The sequence below is a fragment of the Falco naumanni genome, chromosome 2 (assembly GCF_017639655.2).
Source record: "Falco naumanni isolate bFalNau1 chromosome 2, bFalNau1.pat, whole genome shotgun sequence".
Taxonomy (NCBI): domain Eukaryota; kingdom Metazoa; phylum Chordata; class Aves; order Falconiformes; family Falconidae; genus Falco; species Falco naumanni.
In genome coordinates, this window is record NC_054055.1 from 59,121,585 (window position 1) to 59,137,759 (window position 16,175).

The following is a 16,175-nucleotide window of genomic DNA, read 5'->3' on the forward strand; positions in this document are numbered from 1 at the left end:
AGATATTCTTAAATAATATTTTTTTCTTGTGTGTGAACTTTTTTTTTCTTCTATTGTTGTTTTTCCTTTTTCTTTCCCTTTACCTCCTTTCCTCCCTCCTGTTCTATAGCAATCTCAGAGCAAACAGAAACTGTATTTTTCAGTTAAAGGGAGTTTGTAAACTTGCCCAGATGTGGTCACGAGCCTCACGCAGTTTTTATGATTCTGTGTATAAAATATTTTTTTGGGGTGTATTTTTGTTGGGGGGGGAAATTATTGGTAAACAGGAAATGAAAATGTTTTCACAGTTGTGAAATTTGAAGAGCAAAAGCATTTGAATATTTCACCATTCTTACAACACGAGGCTTCAAGTAATGCTTGTGGTTACATTAAAAAAGCCCTTAACTATAGTAGCTACTCACAACATATTTATGTAATTTTTTTATTTGACTTGAATAGATTTTTCTTCTATTTTTTTTTACGCAATTGCACAGTCTTAAGATTTGTGTTCTAGTATGGTGTAATTAAGAATGAAATCTTACTCCGATGATGAGGTACAAATAGTCAATATTATCAGAGTTTCCTCCTAGGGGAAAAATGCTACCATCCTTTGAAAAGAATTAATAGTTTGGGTTTGTGTTTGGGTTTTTTTTGTGTGTGTGTGTGCGCGCACGCGCTTTGCATTTTCAAATGATAAGCAACTTTTTAGCTGTTACTGAAAAAGTTGACTGATACAGATTGGTGAGATGGAAACTAAGCCTTGCCTGGGGCTGAGTAGCACAAGAGTCGCCCCCAGAAGTGCTCTGCCTGTGTATCACTTCCCCAGCACGCTGAGATCTGGGAAGCAGTTGGGGAAGTGTGTTTTGGATAAGTGGGAGTGCAATGACCAGTGGTGATTGCTGTCAGGGGGACATCGCTGACCTTTGGTTAGTCAGAGGTCACAAAATTTGGGATGTGTGATCTTCGGGTTCATTCATTAAAGGAGTGTGGCAAAAGAAGTTTAATAATGATTTGTCAAGTACTATTAATTGCTGCTAATTATATTTGCAGCTCTGTAGCTCCGGTTTCAAAGTTAATTTAGAAAGAAGGGAAAACCTACACTAATTATTTTACATGGTAATGGACAATGTCAAGGAATTTCAATTGCTGCTGATCCAATTCCTCTTGATTTGTTTTCCTGTTGAATGCTCACTGCCAGATTGCCAACAAGTCAGAAAGAAAAAAATCTGGGAAGGGAATGATAGCAGCATGGACTAAGTTTAAACAACAAATAAACAAACAAAAATCCCAGGATCTTCATAAGGTTTTTAGATAGTGAATGCACACTTAATTCACTGTTCAGTGGTTTTACAGAAGATGAATGTTTGTAATTATTTTGCAGAAGGTGACAAGAGAGGATAACTGGATTTCATATGGCACCGTCTTGCACTGTCCCTTCTTACTTACAAGGCTCAACAGGGACACAAGTCGCAGCATAGTGGAAATTGCGAGGATATTTACTGGTGTCTTCCCAAAGCTGAGAAAGGAGACATCAATAAAATCCAATTCTCACTTCACTTTTAACCAAATCTGAGATCGTTTGTGCTTGGGGCCGTCATTGTTTTTTTATTCCCTTCAGCTCCAAGAGCCTTAAAAATGTTATGCATCAGAGCACCTGTGTTCTAAATATAATGGTCTTAAAAATGTAATTGAGGGATTTTCACTTTTGTAGGCAAATCAGCAGGGTTGATATTGATCCATCTTTTTAGGGAGCCACAGTGCACCAGAAGGTGATACTGTAGAGGGCCCCGTAAACCCTCGGAGCCTTCTGTCTAATTTGGCAGAAAAACACAGAATGTCGGACAACAAAAGAACGATCCGATTCCATAAGAAATCTTCATCCCTCCCACCCCCTTTTCGCAAGATTAAAAAAAAAGAAAAAAAAAAGAAAAGACTTAATTTTTTCAGCTGCACACAATGATTTGGTGCTCACTCTTGCATTGAAACAGTTGCTGTCAGAACAGGCAGGAAACAGTTTTCTTTTAATTGCTGAAATCATTCGGAAGTGCTTCATGCACGGCTTCTATACAGCAGATGCTGTGCATTAATTGGCCTGTGTAGGGCTGACCCAGGGTTCCTTGCAGCGGGCCCAATTTTAGGCAGAGGGTTTAAATAGCTTATTTCTTATTTAGTATAACCTGGCGTACATTATGAGTGCGTTTGCACGTGGGGTATTTCATGGTCTGCAGTTTCTAATGTCATGTGGGTTTCAAAACCTGTGTTTCTCTGGTAATGTACTAGCAGCAGGTAAGCTCTAAATACCATCCATCAGGAGCTAATTTTTTATCCAGATACTCCAATGACTGATGAACCTGTCTTTTGTATGAATGTTCAGCACAGGAGAAAGCCATATGCCCCTGGCACTGGTTCCTATGCATTCTTTACAGTTCGTAGGGAGGAGATAAAGAAAAATCCAAACCCTTACATTTACATGTCTTTTATTTAGCAGTTAGCGCTTTCTAAAATAGCTTTTTTTTTCCTCTCTTTTTTTTTAATTTTTTTTTTTTAACAGTGAAAGGAGATTTAGGTCTTTTAAAACAATCTGACTACCACTACTCATTTTCTTTATCAGGAATATTACTGCACACCCTTAATAGGGAACCTTGTTTTGCTACTCCCCGTCTGTTCAAAACAGACCTTAGCCCATTAGAAGGTCCTCCCTTGTGTGGGAAGACCACAGCTGTTACTGTAAATCTCATCCAGTAACTGTATCACCCCCATTTTGTGGCTCTGAAGGATGAAATTGAGAAATGGAATACTGTGCAGTCATCCTTTACATCTCCAATTTTAGGCCTTTGCACATCATTTTCATGCTTTTATTCCAAATCAAACAACATTAGTGAGCAACACCACCCTGTGCTAAGTGCCTGGTGTCTAAGGCAGCACCTATGATCTTTTGTTTTTGGAGTATTTAGGATTTGGAGGGAAATGGAGGTTTTGTTGTTGGTGGATTTTTTTAATGTTACTTTTTTTAATTCCCTTTTTCCCCCCCTCACCAGATCTTTCCCAATCCCCAGAATTTCTGGGAAGCAGAAATCCAGATGGTAGCGAGGAGCCTAAGATGGAGGACAGTCTGTTATGCCTCCACAGAGGAAGTGAGAGCTCAGCAGTTAACAAACACAACTTTAAAGAGGTTTCTGTTTCTTTAAATCCTTCCGAATAAAGTGGATCTAACTTCTTATGAAGGATATTGGGGGCTTTAATCAGAAATAAGAAGTGGTTTAAATCATTAGCACAACAAAGCAAACTATAAGCTTGAAGATAAAAGTCTCAGGGGAAAGAGTCCTCTGAAAATAAATGGGACTTGATAGATTTCCATATCATTTATAACTTCCCTTAATTACACTTGGAAGACTTGCCAGTAAAACTGGAAAATTGGCAGCCTATATCCATTATAGTAATTTTGCCGACCATGGCAAGCAGCTGGCTTTACTGGATTTTATTTCCCATCACTCACAATTAATCATCAGCTGGAGATGTCTGAAACTCCTCAAAACGTAGCAACACTGTGTGACATTCAGGCCTCCTTAAAATGCTGAAATCTGCTGAGTAAATGGGCCGAGTTCCCCTTCCAGCGAACTCATTTTGGTGCAAGGCAGGCTGCCGGTTAATGAGTGCCACTTCGATAATCGGATGCGAATGTGAACCCTGACCTCATGTCAAAGGAGAGGACGCAGCAAGCTGGATAAAAGATAGGGGATTCAGATCTGCAAACTTTACACCAATTAGACAGAGAGCGGGGAAATACATCAGTGCCGATTGGGTTTATCAGAAAGACTTGTGGGGCTTGTGACCATTTTGTAAGCCTAACATTGAAGACGTCCTGTCACAATCGTTAAGGCTTTATCAGATGATGCACAAAAGTCTGAGGAAAGTGTACCATATTCACAAAGATCCCATGGCAGCGATGCCCTCGGGTGCGCGCTGTCTTTTTGTGTTTCTGAGTTTTAAAGAGAGCTATCTGGAAGCGCAGTTAGGCTTTGTGTTCCTCCTGTAGCTGCAATGAAAACGGCGCGGGGTTGCTGCTTCTGGAACTCTACTTCCACCCCGTGTCGTGAGCTGCTTGGAATGGAAATGACTAGAGACAGTTCCCTGTCCTGTGTGTAACCTTTCAGCCAGCAGAGAAAACAACCGCAGTCCCCGGTTAGTCACACAGTGCTATTGACCGTTCCCAAATTCACATCGGAACTCTTAGCAACATCGAGATGTTCAGTGCCCTCCTCTTCAGTGATTATTTTCTCCCTTCTTTTTTTCTTCTTTCTTTCTTTCTTTCTTTCTTTTTTTTTTTTTTTTTTTTTTTTAAAATCTTTCTCCTTTCCAGTCTGCGGAGAACAAAACTGAAGACCTGCTTCAAACTGTGCCATGCAGAAATAAACTACCAAAATACAGACTGCGGGTCTAACAGTTAATCACTCATTTATTTTGATATTCCAAGCAATGTAAAGGTAGATTTGTCTGTAGCATAACTCTGTGAGAAAGATACCTTAGTTTTATTTCTTTTTTTATTTATTTAAAAGGAGCCCTTTTATTTTACTTGGTTCCAGTCAAAAAGAAGCCCTTTTATTTTACTTGGTTCCAATCAATCAGATTTTTTGTTTGATTTTATTTGCCTGTTTTGACAGATTGGGGTCATCACTGAGACCTCTCTAAATTGAAATGTAAAGATGGTGGTAAACCATCCACTGAAAGAAAGAAATTATACGATGAAAATGCAAGGTTAAAAATGGTCCAGATAAATCCTTAAATAAGTTAGAAAGCAAGGACTTGTACACATCACTGCGGTTTTCATTTGCCAGCTAAATAACAGGCAAAAGGATATGTGTAATTATGGAATGAAAGAAATTGGACAATGCCCAAAAGACTGAAAAAGAGAAAAGAGAGATACAAGTGCCTAATTTTAGGATTTGTCGCTTTGCAACACAATGAGTGGAGCTGTAAAGGTTTAACATAAGAACAGTAATTAAACTTCTGTGCTTAAGCGACACTTTCACCAAGGTAATTTTCAACAAATTGCACATCATCATAAGTACTGACACAGCATTTTCACACATGGTACCTGCTGAAAGTGCCTCCTTCCTCACAAATTAGTAAGACTAGATGTTAGCTGGACACTTTGTCTATGTATTTCATGGGTTGGGAGGGTTATGTCCTTCCCAGACACCTCTTCCTTTGTCATTAATCCAGCAGGTGTTACATAAAACACAAAGACTTTTATTTTTGATAAAGGGGAGAAACAGAGGAGAAATTCAGATTCATGGATGTTTCCATCCCACAACTACTAACAGTTGCTGGCATTTGAGCATTGTACTTCAGGTCTGCAGAGACAATTCTGCACTTTTCTAGTGGATGTATTTCCAGAACTCTGTTTAGATAATTCCTAACTGCTTAATTTGCATTCCATCCAACTGATGAAGCCACGTTGCAGTTGAATTGCGCTGTGGCTCAAGAGAAGAGTTTCTTGTGCCCTTGAAATTAGGCCACCCGGTTCAGATCTGCACTCCTTCGCCTGTCAGTCTTCAGCAATCTTTAGTGGCCCATGTTCTTAGTGTTCTGATAGCTGAGTTTAACCTAAGGTTGGGAAATCTGTTTCTGAAATACACTATAAAAAATCCTCTCCAATAATCATTCTTGCCTTTTTTTGGGTTTCTTTTTTGTGTGTTTTGTTTTGTTATAAATAGAAGCAGATATTCATAGCTTACTCTTAACCTCAGAAACGTCTGGGAAGTTCAGAGCAGATGGAGGGAAAGGTGAGTGGTGAGACAGGGAGAAGAAGAAAACAAGCAGGGAAGGAAAGAGAGCTGCTGGGACGAGGCTACAGGCAGAGAGCAGGTGTGGAAGGAAGGAGACAAAAGATGGGGAAAGGGAATAGAGGAGAAAAAACTGGGGACAAAGAACAAGTTTTGGATACTATTCACTGAATTTGACACTGCTAATGACTTAAATGCTTGCCTGAAGCTCAGGGTGCAATTTCTGCAGGTGAGGTGTTGGGTGTTGGTTATTCTCTGTATCCGGTTAGTGCACCATGTTCCCATAGCCAGTGCTTCCCTTATTATACCCCAAAAGCCCATCGTATTGCTGTTGGCGGTCTGTTGGAGAGAGGGGGTGTGAGCACCTTTTAACATAATGACTTTTCTTCTGTTTTGCTCAGAATCCATAGGTAGACATCAACGTTTTTCAGTCATTGCTGGTGCATGCTTTAGAAGAAAAGCTTTATTTAAATTTTCAGAGTGTACCTCATGCAATGTGCGTTTGATCTCTGGCTTCACATCTGTCTGTTAGACAGTATATTCCTCCAAAGTGCTATGCAGTTGTTCTTAAATATGCATTATTCATTTTACATATATTTAGAGAAATACATCTATGTGTGTGTCTGTATGTATAGAAACAAACACATTTTGAAGGGGCTGGCCCATATAACAAACACATAAACCAGATCTCTGCAGGTCACAAATTGTTCTCTTTAATGAAACTTTGACATCGGAGTGAAAGCATCCCAAATTTGCTGGGATAATGAGTGAACGGCAGAATACATCTGCAAAATAACCTGATGAAAAGACTTGCAGTAGGCACTCAAAGCCAGGTATCCCAAAGGGGGTGGACCTGCACGAGTCCTAAATACCGGCACGTAGGGCCCGGCACCCTTCCCTCTCCAGCGCGTATCGTCTCGGAGGGATGGCTGGCTGATTGCCGGGTTACGCGAGGGGTGAATTCTGAATCCTGTGGGTGTTGTACAGGCAGCCCCCCAGCCGCTGTAAAGCCTTGAGTGGCCGTTTCCACTGCGCAGCGTGGTCCAAGGCGTTGGAGGGAGGGTCTGACTGGGAGGCAGAGGGAGCCCAGCAGAGCAGCCCAGTGAGTTACTGGTGACCTTGAGCTTGCGCATGCCTGTTAGCAGAGTGCAAACAAGCAGAAAGAGGAAACTTGAACGTTTCCTTTTTAAGAGCTGTCAGCTGCAGTGAAAATTATGGTTTTGCCCCCGCGATGCCTCCCCTGTGGATGGGAGGTGGTGGTTCCTCGCGGGCATGCTCCCTTCCCTCAGACGGAAGCCATCAGCCACCATCCGGGTGCTGCCATGTGCAGAGGTGTGACTTTCTGCTCCGTGTTAGCCTGATGGGTATTGCTGGAGCTTCCAGCCTGTGCTCCCCTGGATACGTGCCAAGAAACTTTTGGCTTCTGGATCAGGATTAGTATCCATGGGATCTGTGCCAGGGAAGCAAAGCAAAGGCTCCCCGGCCAAAACGGCACAAATTAAATTTTGCTCTGGATTTAATTGATGTTGAACTGTGGTGGATGTGAAATGTGAACTGTGGAAGTTGGAGCTGAATGGATGGGATGGGAGAAGAGCCTTTCAGGCTTGTCTGGGGTGACTGTTTTAAGCAGGCAGTTCCTTTCCTCCTATTTTGCTGCCAGTTTTGTCGAAAGCAACTGTGATTTGCGGTTGTGGCTTGTGTTGTGGTTGTGTAGCTGGCTGATTCGACTTGTGCATTGACAGTCTTTATAGCATTTAATGAAATAATCCGTTTATTTTCCAGAAGACTCATACACACTTAGAGCATTTCAAATCCTCTATCCTCATTTCGTACTGCTTGAATTTTACCAGGTTTCAGAAGGTCAAGAGATTTGTGTAATTGAAGCAATGAAAATGCAGAACAGTATGACTGCTGCTAAAACAGGCAAGGTAAGCTACCTTGGGTCACTTAAAACCATATGCAACTTGTCAAATAGGATAGAGTTTAAAAAGGAAAAAGGGAGGATTCTGGTTGTTAAGGAATTAATTCTGATTGTTTTAAGTCTTTCAAAGTGAGGTGTCTTTAATTTTTAACATTTGCATCTGCTGTGAATGCTGTTAAGTAGTTCCGAGCCTTAGATAGCACAGCAGGAAATAGTTTTACTGGCTTCAGAAATTGATATAACTCTTTTTCTCCTAAATAATTTGTTTTCTAAGATGTTACAATGCCAAGCTGAATTGAAAGGTGTTGCACACTGTTTCTCCAAATGCCATCTTTCCAGAGAGCAACTGAAGAAGAAAGATCTCTTTGCCAATTAATTCATTAAGGGCAAATAATTTGACATTAAAAACCCGCTCAGAACAAGGCATAGAAAGTGTTTTTGTGGGAAGATAAAAAGCAATTTTTAAACTATTGTGGCTGTTACACATACATATATTTTTACACATTTTATGTTTTGTATTGCACAGATCTGCGAACGTGTTGAGCTTTGCAAGGCTGTGCATTGTGGTCCCTTGCTTCTGAGGGATCACTGTTGCAGTCCCCGAGCTGGGACTCTGCTGCAGTGCAGGATGTACCAGAACCTATGCTCTGGCTGGGGAACTGGTTAAGCTTATATGGCAAGGGTATGCCTTAACTCCATCTGGGCTGGGGACTGTCAGCCCCCAAGCCATGACCTCAGTGAATCTCGGTGCCAGATTATAATTCACAGCCTGAAACCATCACCTAGACATGGCCCCTGATCCATTCTTTTCAAAGGGAGAGCAGAGTCTGGATCTGGATGATGTATTCCTGTTCTCGTATCTTCTAGCCTGTCTTAGCCCTTCTCTGCCTGGGGACAAGCCCCGCTGCTCTCCCTGATGCACTGCCGTTTTGCTATTAAAAATAACAAAACAAACCCCAATGCAGGATCCCTTAGCCCAGAGGGAGGCAGCAAGGAGCCTGACTCTCCAGCAGGGACGATGTCAGCCACTGGCAAGATTTGCTGAGATCTCAAGATGGGTCTTGATGCCAAGGACTGTTTGTGTGTTTACAAGAAAGGCTTATTTGGCACTGCACTAAAATCGTCACTGAGGCTGGGACCCAGGGCTTGCCTCTTCCAGTGCATCTAGTGCAAAACTGGGTCTCGAGGGAAAAAAAATTGCAGAGAGAGGAAGAACGTACCTTCTCCTGTTGCTCTAACGTTGCCACTTTATTATTTTGTTTCATGCATTAATTCCTCTATAATTCATTTTCTCATTTGATTAATTTTTCCCAGCATTTAGTTTTTCATCTTTGCGTCTTTTGTTTAACCCCTTATTGCTGCTCTTTGCATCTGCTGTTTTTAACTAGTATTTGTAATCAAAGGGCCGTTCCTTCTCCCACCCACCCCCTTTTATTTTTTTACTTTAACCTTCCTTTTCCCACCAAGGTGTGCTGCAACCCATGGGCCTGTTCCATAAAATCCTGCTTGTACTTCTCCTGATAATAAATATCTCCCACTCACTCTGCACAGATGCCATGTAAACCCCACGTTTGCTTGATTAATCCTTCAAAGTGGGATGTGAATGGCGCACGGGCCATTCAGTGGGCCTGATGTGCACCTTGCAGTGTCCCTTTGGCGTCTCATTTTAATATTAAGCAAATTATTTGGTTCTTTAGGATTTTAAGGATTTGAAAAAGCAAAGAAGTTTCGGGCTGTGTAGAAAGGAGGCTGCTAAAGAGAATTCATTCTGTTCTGCAGTGCAAAGTCATGGCTCTGAGTGCTAAAATAACTTGGCCCCTCCACAGGAATGGGATGTTTGGCACGGGCTGTTCGTCCACGTTTTGATGCTTTGAAACTCAGATCGTTTGTCTTCAGCTGGAAGATGTTCCCGTTTCCATCCCGGCTGAATTCCTTTTTTGCATCAAACCCCATCTTCCTGTTTTTGTAATTGTGAAAAAAGTGGCTTGTTTTTATCTACTTTGAGTTTACCGCAGCTGCAGGTGGTTTAAAACCGAGGGAAGGGTGGGGAGGAACTGGTGTGCCTGCCGTCTGCGGCAGGGCAGCTGCGCCTGGGTCAGAACGGGGAGCTAGCCCCGCTGCGGGTCAGGAATCACTAGGGAGTTTGAAACACTAGTCAGCTACAATGTTTGCTGAACCTTGCCTTTGTAGAAAAAGAAAGAAGTATTTTTCACACTGCTTTCACCTCTTGAAAGATTGACGCTTGGGAATCGGGTAGGCTGCCTAGGTATTGATTTAGAAATAAAGCCCTTTTTTGTACGTCTGTTGGTGTCTTTGCCCAGGTACAGCGTTCAGCTGCGTTTCTTGAGCAATGCCGTGAACATGCCTGTGCTACAGAACCAGATCCGCTTATAGCTCACGTGGCTTTGGACTGTCAAACTTGCATGTGGGCAGTCATGTAGCTGTAGTAGCCTGGCATTTCAGGTGTGCTGCAGGTTTCCTTTAGGAGCACAAAGTAACGTTTGATGACTAAACTGAGCTAACTGCTGAACCAGGTTTTGAGCAAGGATTTGGGCATGTCGGCATGAGCTCCGAATTAATATTGCAAGAGAACTGTACTATACACCTTCAAGTATTTTCTGCAGCTCCATGTGCTGAAAGGGAATTCAGACATGTTACAGCCTTTTATAGAGGAAATGAGGGCACTACTACAAAATGTTTGTGTTTTAAAATTCAGGAATCTGCACGTGAGTATATAATTCATCTACAGATGTAGCTGCATTTATTTGACAGTGGTAGCCCTTTTCCAAATTCAGTTATGTTAAAGAATCCCAACTCAGATTTGAATCAGTGTGTCTCAGCTGTCTGGGGATTGAGGGAAACCCACTTCATGGCTGCAGTCCTAAAATTCAGTTATACTTAAATCTGTAATGCGAGAAGTACTGAAATATTTCATTGAAACATCCAAATGTGAGTGTTCAAAGAGTCAGGCTGTCCTCTAGAAGATTTGAAACTTCAGTGGTAAATGAACAGCAGTGCAAACATGTGGAAGAAAGGTGCTTTTTTAAAAGTGCCATCTCCATCTGATGTTCAGGTCTTCAAGCACTTAAGTCATAAGAACACCAGCTAGTGGTAGGTACCTAAACGTGTTGATGGAGTTGGACGTGATTTGGTCAAGCACTGGAGCAGCGCTGGAGCCTCCATTCTCAGAGAAACTCAAAACTCAGCTAGCTAGAGTCTGAATGCTGGAGGTCGGGCTGTCAGCCTCTCGAGGCCCTTCCAACAGAGATGCGTCTGTGATCCCTGTGGACCACCACATAATGTTGCATAGCGGCCATTTACCCTGTGTGTGTAGATGTGACACTCTACATAAGCAATGTCAATCGAACCATTTACTTAACTATGCTGTTGAGGAAGGTTTGAAATTATTTCTGCTTTTGGACCGTAGGTGAAAGCTGTGCACTGCAAAGCTGGTGATACTGTTGGAGAAGGAGATCTGCTGGTGGAACTGGAATGAAAGGTTGCCTCTGCACCGCTGATTTAGCTAAGCCTTTATTATTTTCATCTGTAAAGTAAGATTAAGGCAATTCAACACAGAAAATGGACAGTCCTCTGCACAAGATTTTATACAGTCATATTTATTATATCTGGTTAAGACAGCAAACACAGATGTTAAACCTTGGCAACAGATCCCAGATTTTTACTTCCAGAAATACTTGTACATAACCTTTGTAATTCTTTGATTTTTAAGGATCAAATAAAATCAATAAAATACCATTTCTGCTTTTAAACAGGAAAAGCCTCTTTTTTAAAAAAAGAAATCGCAACAAAAGCCCAAATCCACTTTGTCTTCGCGGTAATATCACTGGTTTGAGGCCCCAGCCAAACCGTACAGAATGGTTGGTAAGGGTGAAAAATTAACCACTGAGTGAACTGAGCAGTTTCTCTGCACTCAGTGTAAGCACTGAGCAAATACTGCCAATGGCTTAAATTCTGATCAGATTTATTGTAATATTTTGAAGTTTTGTACAGACTAGATTTACATTACAGGTTAGATGTTGTATTTTTCTAGTGCAGATTTTCCCCCACGTATTTTCATTTACAGTTGTAAGGGAATGTTCTTCTTCTGTTCAAATTCCATACTCAAATTTCCCCCCTTTATCTTTTCTATAGATTACTAGATACAAGTCTTTATGGAAGGAGCTGGCGCTGTCCTCTAATCCCTTTAGCAGCCCCAAGGTATTGCTAGAGGCACTTGCTGTCCCTCGGGCCAGATCTGCTCCTGAACTCTTAGAGGAAAGGGAGACCAAGTGCTGGTCTTCTGTTGTGCAGAAGCTCTGACTAAAGACTCTGAAGAACTAGGACCGTTCATAATACAAGACTATATATCCTGCTGGAAAAGCTGCATTTCCAGTATAGGAAACCAGAGAGGGCCTGGAGAGAAGGAAGATTTAAGAGACTTGAACAGAAGTGAGAGGGCTGGTGACTTGGTCAGAACAGTAAGAAGATGTATTTTTTTTTTTTTTTTTTTCCCTTCTCACTCAGGAACTCCATGCCACAGGATTGTGTGCATAGCAGAAGTTTACTGGGTTTAGAATATTAGCGTGTGGTTAAAAGAGGCTTTTTCTTCCATTAATTGATCTAGCTTGGTAAGTTGGCTGCCTGGACGCAGTGATGCCTCTGCAGCTCCTATGCACTGTGAGCATCATCTCTGCCCCTGTGCTCTTGCCTTGGTCTCTGCTGCTGCCCACTGCTGGGCCAGGACATGGGGCTACTCCTGCCTTTGGTCTCACCTCCCACAGCTGGTTTTTTACATACCATTCCTGCTGTGCCTTGACCGCTGCCCCAGACAGGAGGGGGCCTGCTCTCATTTTCTTGCCTAGGGTGTGCAGTCATGCTACTTCCCAGAAAAATAAACCCTCTGGCCAGAGGCGCCTGGACCCTTTACTGGAAGGTGAAGGTTGAAAACAGCCTGTGACAGGGCTGGTGACTCATGTTCAACCAGAACAAAGCTTCACCATTCTGCTTGAGACTGATGGTTGAAGAGGCATTTTTCGTGTTACTGAGATGCTGCCAACTGCATCGTGTAGCCAAGGGGGAATAATGTAATACAGGGATCTGCTTTGTTAATTAGTTTACAAGACCCATCAAGATGAGTCAGGAGAGTGTTAGGGTAGTACCTGCCCTCCAGGAAAAGTAATGCTTTTGCAGCTGGAGAAACTGAGGCAGGCACCCTGCAGATCTTCCTATAAATTTCCTTAATCCCATTTTGTCCCTTCCAAAAGGAGCACAGTTCAGCTTCTGCAGGTTGCCCTAAAGAAAAAACAAGTACTGTAAAGAGCCACAAGCATTCTACTTAAAAACTACTTAATGTGCTTACTGCAGCAACACAAGCTTTTTGTCTGTTCTTCTAAATGAGATTCAGCAGTGCTTACTACTGATAAAGTTTAGGCTGATTCCTTACCCTGGATCCTTGGGCTGATTCCCTACCCCGGGTCTCCTCTGGCCATCACAGGGCTTCTGGCAGTGGAGCAGAAGTACAGTATTGTTCTTAGCGGTAGCCCTAGTACAGTTAATTGTACTTTGTGGCTCACTGCTTGGCATACATTTCCTGCTTGCATCCCTTTGGCAATTTTCTATACTGTACAATCATCTATATATACCAAACACTGCAGATGAAGAAAAAATATAAGGCACGGGAGCATAACAATGAAAGCCACAATTTTCCCAGATTGTACAGAAACCAGCACAGTTGGTTGGGTCAGGGGAACAATAGTCTTCTTTCCATCTTTTTTTCCCCTCCAGTTTAAATGTTGCAATACTCACAACAGAGATCCTTTAGATATTTTTTATAATGTATATAAAATCTCCATACCCCCCCCCGAAATCCAGTTTGCATATGGTTGCAAGTTCTGCATTAAAGTGCTTGACAAAAAGACAAAAAGTCGCCTTGATAGTAAGTGTTCGCAACAGCTGCATCCGCTGTAGCGTGGTGGGCAGCTGAAATCATATTTACTTTTCCTGGTCCCCAACACCACCCCCAACCCAACACCCCACCAACTCCTACAGGCACTCAGTGAACTGAAGTGGTACCTAAAGTGCTTAGAATGCTATATTAAAAATACAGTTTTAAATGTAAATTCCCTTATACTCTTTTAATATTTCTTCACAGTACCTTATAAAACTAAACATGTTTTAAAAATGCTCCTTTCCAGTTCAGAAAAACATTTCAATACAGAGTAAGAAGAGTCTTTAAATTTTCTGTTTCTCCAGCAATTTCATATTTGTCTCGAAGCGCACAGTATCTATATGGTCACCTCTCCCTGCTTACATTCAGTAACCTACTAAACACCATTACAAGTCAGTATTACACACGAGTTGTGCTTTACTTTGTTTGCAGACATGATTTTTCTTTAATCACTTTCAGCTATTAGTGCAATAGTGTCATCATTATTCCACCCACCTTGGAGAACTACACAAGAAAATTTGTCAATTCATGAAAAAAAAATAAAATAATTAGTCTCTTCCACTGCCTGTCACTGACCTCAGTCACACAGCGAGGTGAAGGCGGGGATTGAGAAAACAATTAGACCCCAAAACTGATGTGCACAGATACAGTTATTTTATGCCTCATGCAAACCCAGTTACTCGCAGCAGGTTAGCGGGGGTGAGGAGGGTGCTGACTAGCCGGGGGGCAGTCCCCATCTCTGAGCCTACAAGACTTCAACACTAGCGCCAAGGCTCCTGGGTTGGGAAGGTTACAAGAGATCCTGCATTTTAATAAAAAGGTATTACAGCTTTCCTGGAAAGGTTACCGATCAACACATGCTTAGTACTATGTCTTCAGCTGGGCTACGTTACCTCCCATTTCTAATCCCGGCTTTCGCGTAGGACATAGGAGAGGCCGTGTTTCCCCGAGGAGTCGTAACTGTCATGGTAGGGGAGGCCGACCCACTCGGGCGGGTATGTTGTCGTGCTGTACACGAAGCATTCCACGATGCCCTCGGCAGACGCCTGCGCCTCACCCACGCCGCCCTTCCCTTCCCACTCCACCACCTCGATTTGCATCAGGGTGCGCTGGTACATGTCTGGGCAGCCTTCAAATTCATCCAGGAACTGCAGCATCTGGTCGTCAACCGAGTAAATCTCCCCAGCAACGCGGTGTCCTGTCCCCGGGATGTTCAGCATGTAAGGAATGTTGTACTTTCCTGCAATCACCAGCGGGTACTTCTCCACTGTGCGGCCCCTTCCTTGGAATTTTGCTAGTCCCTTGGCCGTGTTGATCATGTACTTGTAGTTGGGCTGGCCTTTCTTAAGCGTGCCATAGACAAAGACACGAGCCATCGTACCTGCAAAAGCAGCTGAAAGACAAAGGCATACGTTACACACGTGGATGCTTTGGCCAATGCAACCATGCCAAGATGCGCCGTACGCTCCAGACTGTTTGGGCATGTGAAGAGGGGGTCTTGTAGTCCTACACCACATTTAAGTATCACACCAAATTCAAGTATCTCTTGAAACTTTTCAGTCAAAGCCGGTAACGGTGAAAAATAAACACCAGGAGAAAGTCAGCCTTACAGTTCTTTGCTGTAATCAGATTGCATCCCATGGTTTCTCTAAGGAATCCCCAAACTCAGCCAATGCGTCCCTGAGCCTCTGGGGAAAGCTCTAAATCAATCTTTTCTTCATTTTCTCTCTCACTGCTATGGGAGCCATGCTGCAAGGCTGTGGTGGTGTGCTCAGCAACACTCCAAAAGCCACCCAGGGATCTCACCCCTGCGATGGTAACGAACTCCACTTAGCACATCCTTTATGGGGGAGGAAAAAAACCCCAACAACAAAAAAAGCACTATGGTTCAGTTCAGCTATGCAAACTTTGCTATGCTGCCGCATCACATTTATGGTTTGACTAGCCCAGGTCAAGCCTGGTTATTAAAACGCAGGAGTGAAGCCACAGCTTGGTTGTTCTCCCTCGTTGGTGTGTGTGGTTGTTTTTTAAAGCCTGAACTGATGGACTTGGTCACAAACTACCTGGGACACCCCTCACTGTTGCCTTGGGGTACAGTTCAGCACCCCTGGGCAATCACCTGCTTCCCTCCCTCTTCTGTCTGGGATCTCCCTTCATCACTGCAGCATTCAATACTTGAGAACAACACTGTGTTCAGTAACAGAAGAGCCCAGTTGCAATTTGGAAGATCAAGTGTCGTCTTGTTTCATGGTAAAATAAAGCACAGTGGCAGGAATTATCCAAAAGCAAATGAGTATGTTCCAACTTCAGGTCGTGTTGCATTGCAGTTGCATGCATTTGATAGTATTTTTTCAAATTGTAACCCCAGCATGGTCACAGTCTTAATAAAAAAAGGGAAAAGGAAAGCAAGCGGCACAATGCTGGGAGCTGCAGCAAGCTAGCAACGTCCAAACTGGGACATCACCGAGACGCACAGAGGACCCGTCTGTCACACAGAGGGATGAAAAGGCTTTCACACCAGACCTTATAAGCAAAAACGAGG

The 16,175-nt window shown here is 42.8% G+C and overlaps 2 protein-coding genes across 3 annotated transcripts in view; one reads left to right on the forward strand and one right to left on the reverse strand.

The window, feature by feature from the left end:
* Window positions 1–11,442, forward strand: part of PCCA (propionyl-CoA carboxylase subunit alpha) — a 287,945-nt gene extending 276,503 nt beyond the window's left edge. The window contains exons 24-25 of the mRNA XM_040584163.1: window positions 7,616–7,693; window positions 11,114–11,442. Coding sequence (XP_040440097.1) covers window positions 7,616–7,693; window positions 11,114–11,182 — 147 coding nt within the window. The 3' untranslated portion in view covers window positions 11,183–11,442. The remainder of the gene's footprint in view (window positions 1–7,615; window positions 7,694–11,113) is intronic.
* A 755-nt stretch (window positions 11,443–12,197) lies between these two features.
* GGACT (gamma-glutamylamine cyclotransferase) overlaps window positions 12,198–16,175 on the reverse strand; it is a 31,022-nt gene continuing 27,044 nt past the window's right edge. For both annotated transcript variants that reach the window (XM_040584462.1, XM_040584461.1), the window contains one exon: window positions 12,198–15,026. In XM_040584462.1, the coding sequence (XP_040440396.1) occupies window positions 14,536–15,009 (474 nt within the window). In that variant the 5' untranslated portion in view covers window positions 15,010–15,026 and the 3' untranslated portion in view covers window positions 12,198–14,535. The remainder of the gene's footprint in view (window positions 15,027–16,175) is intronic.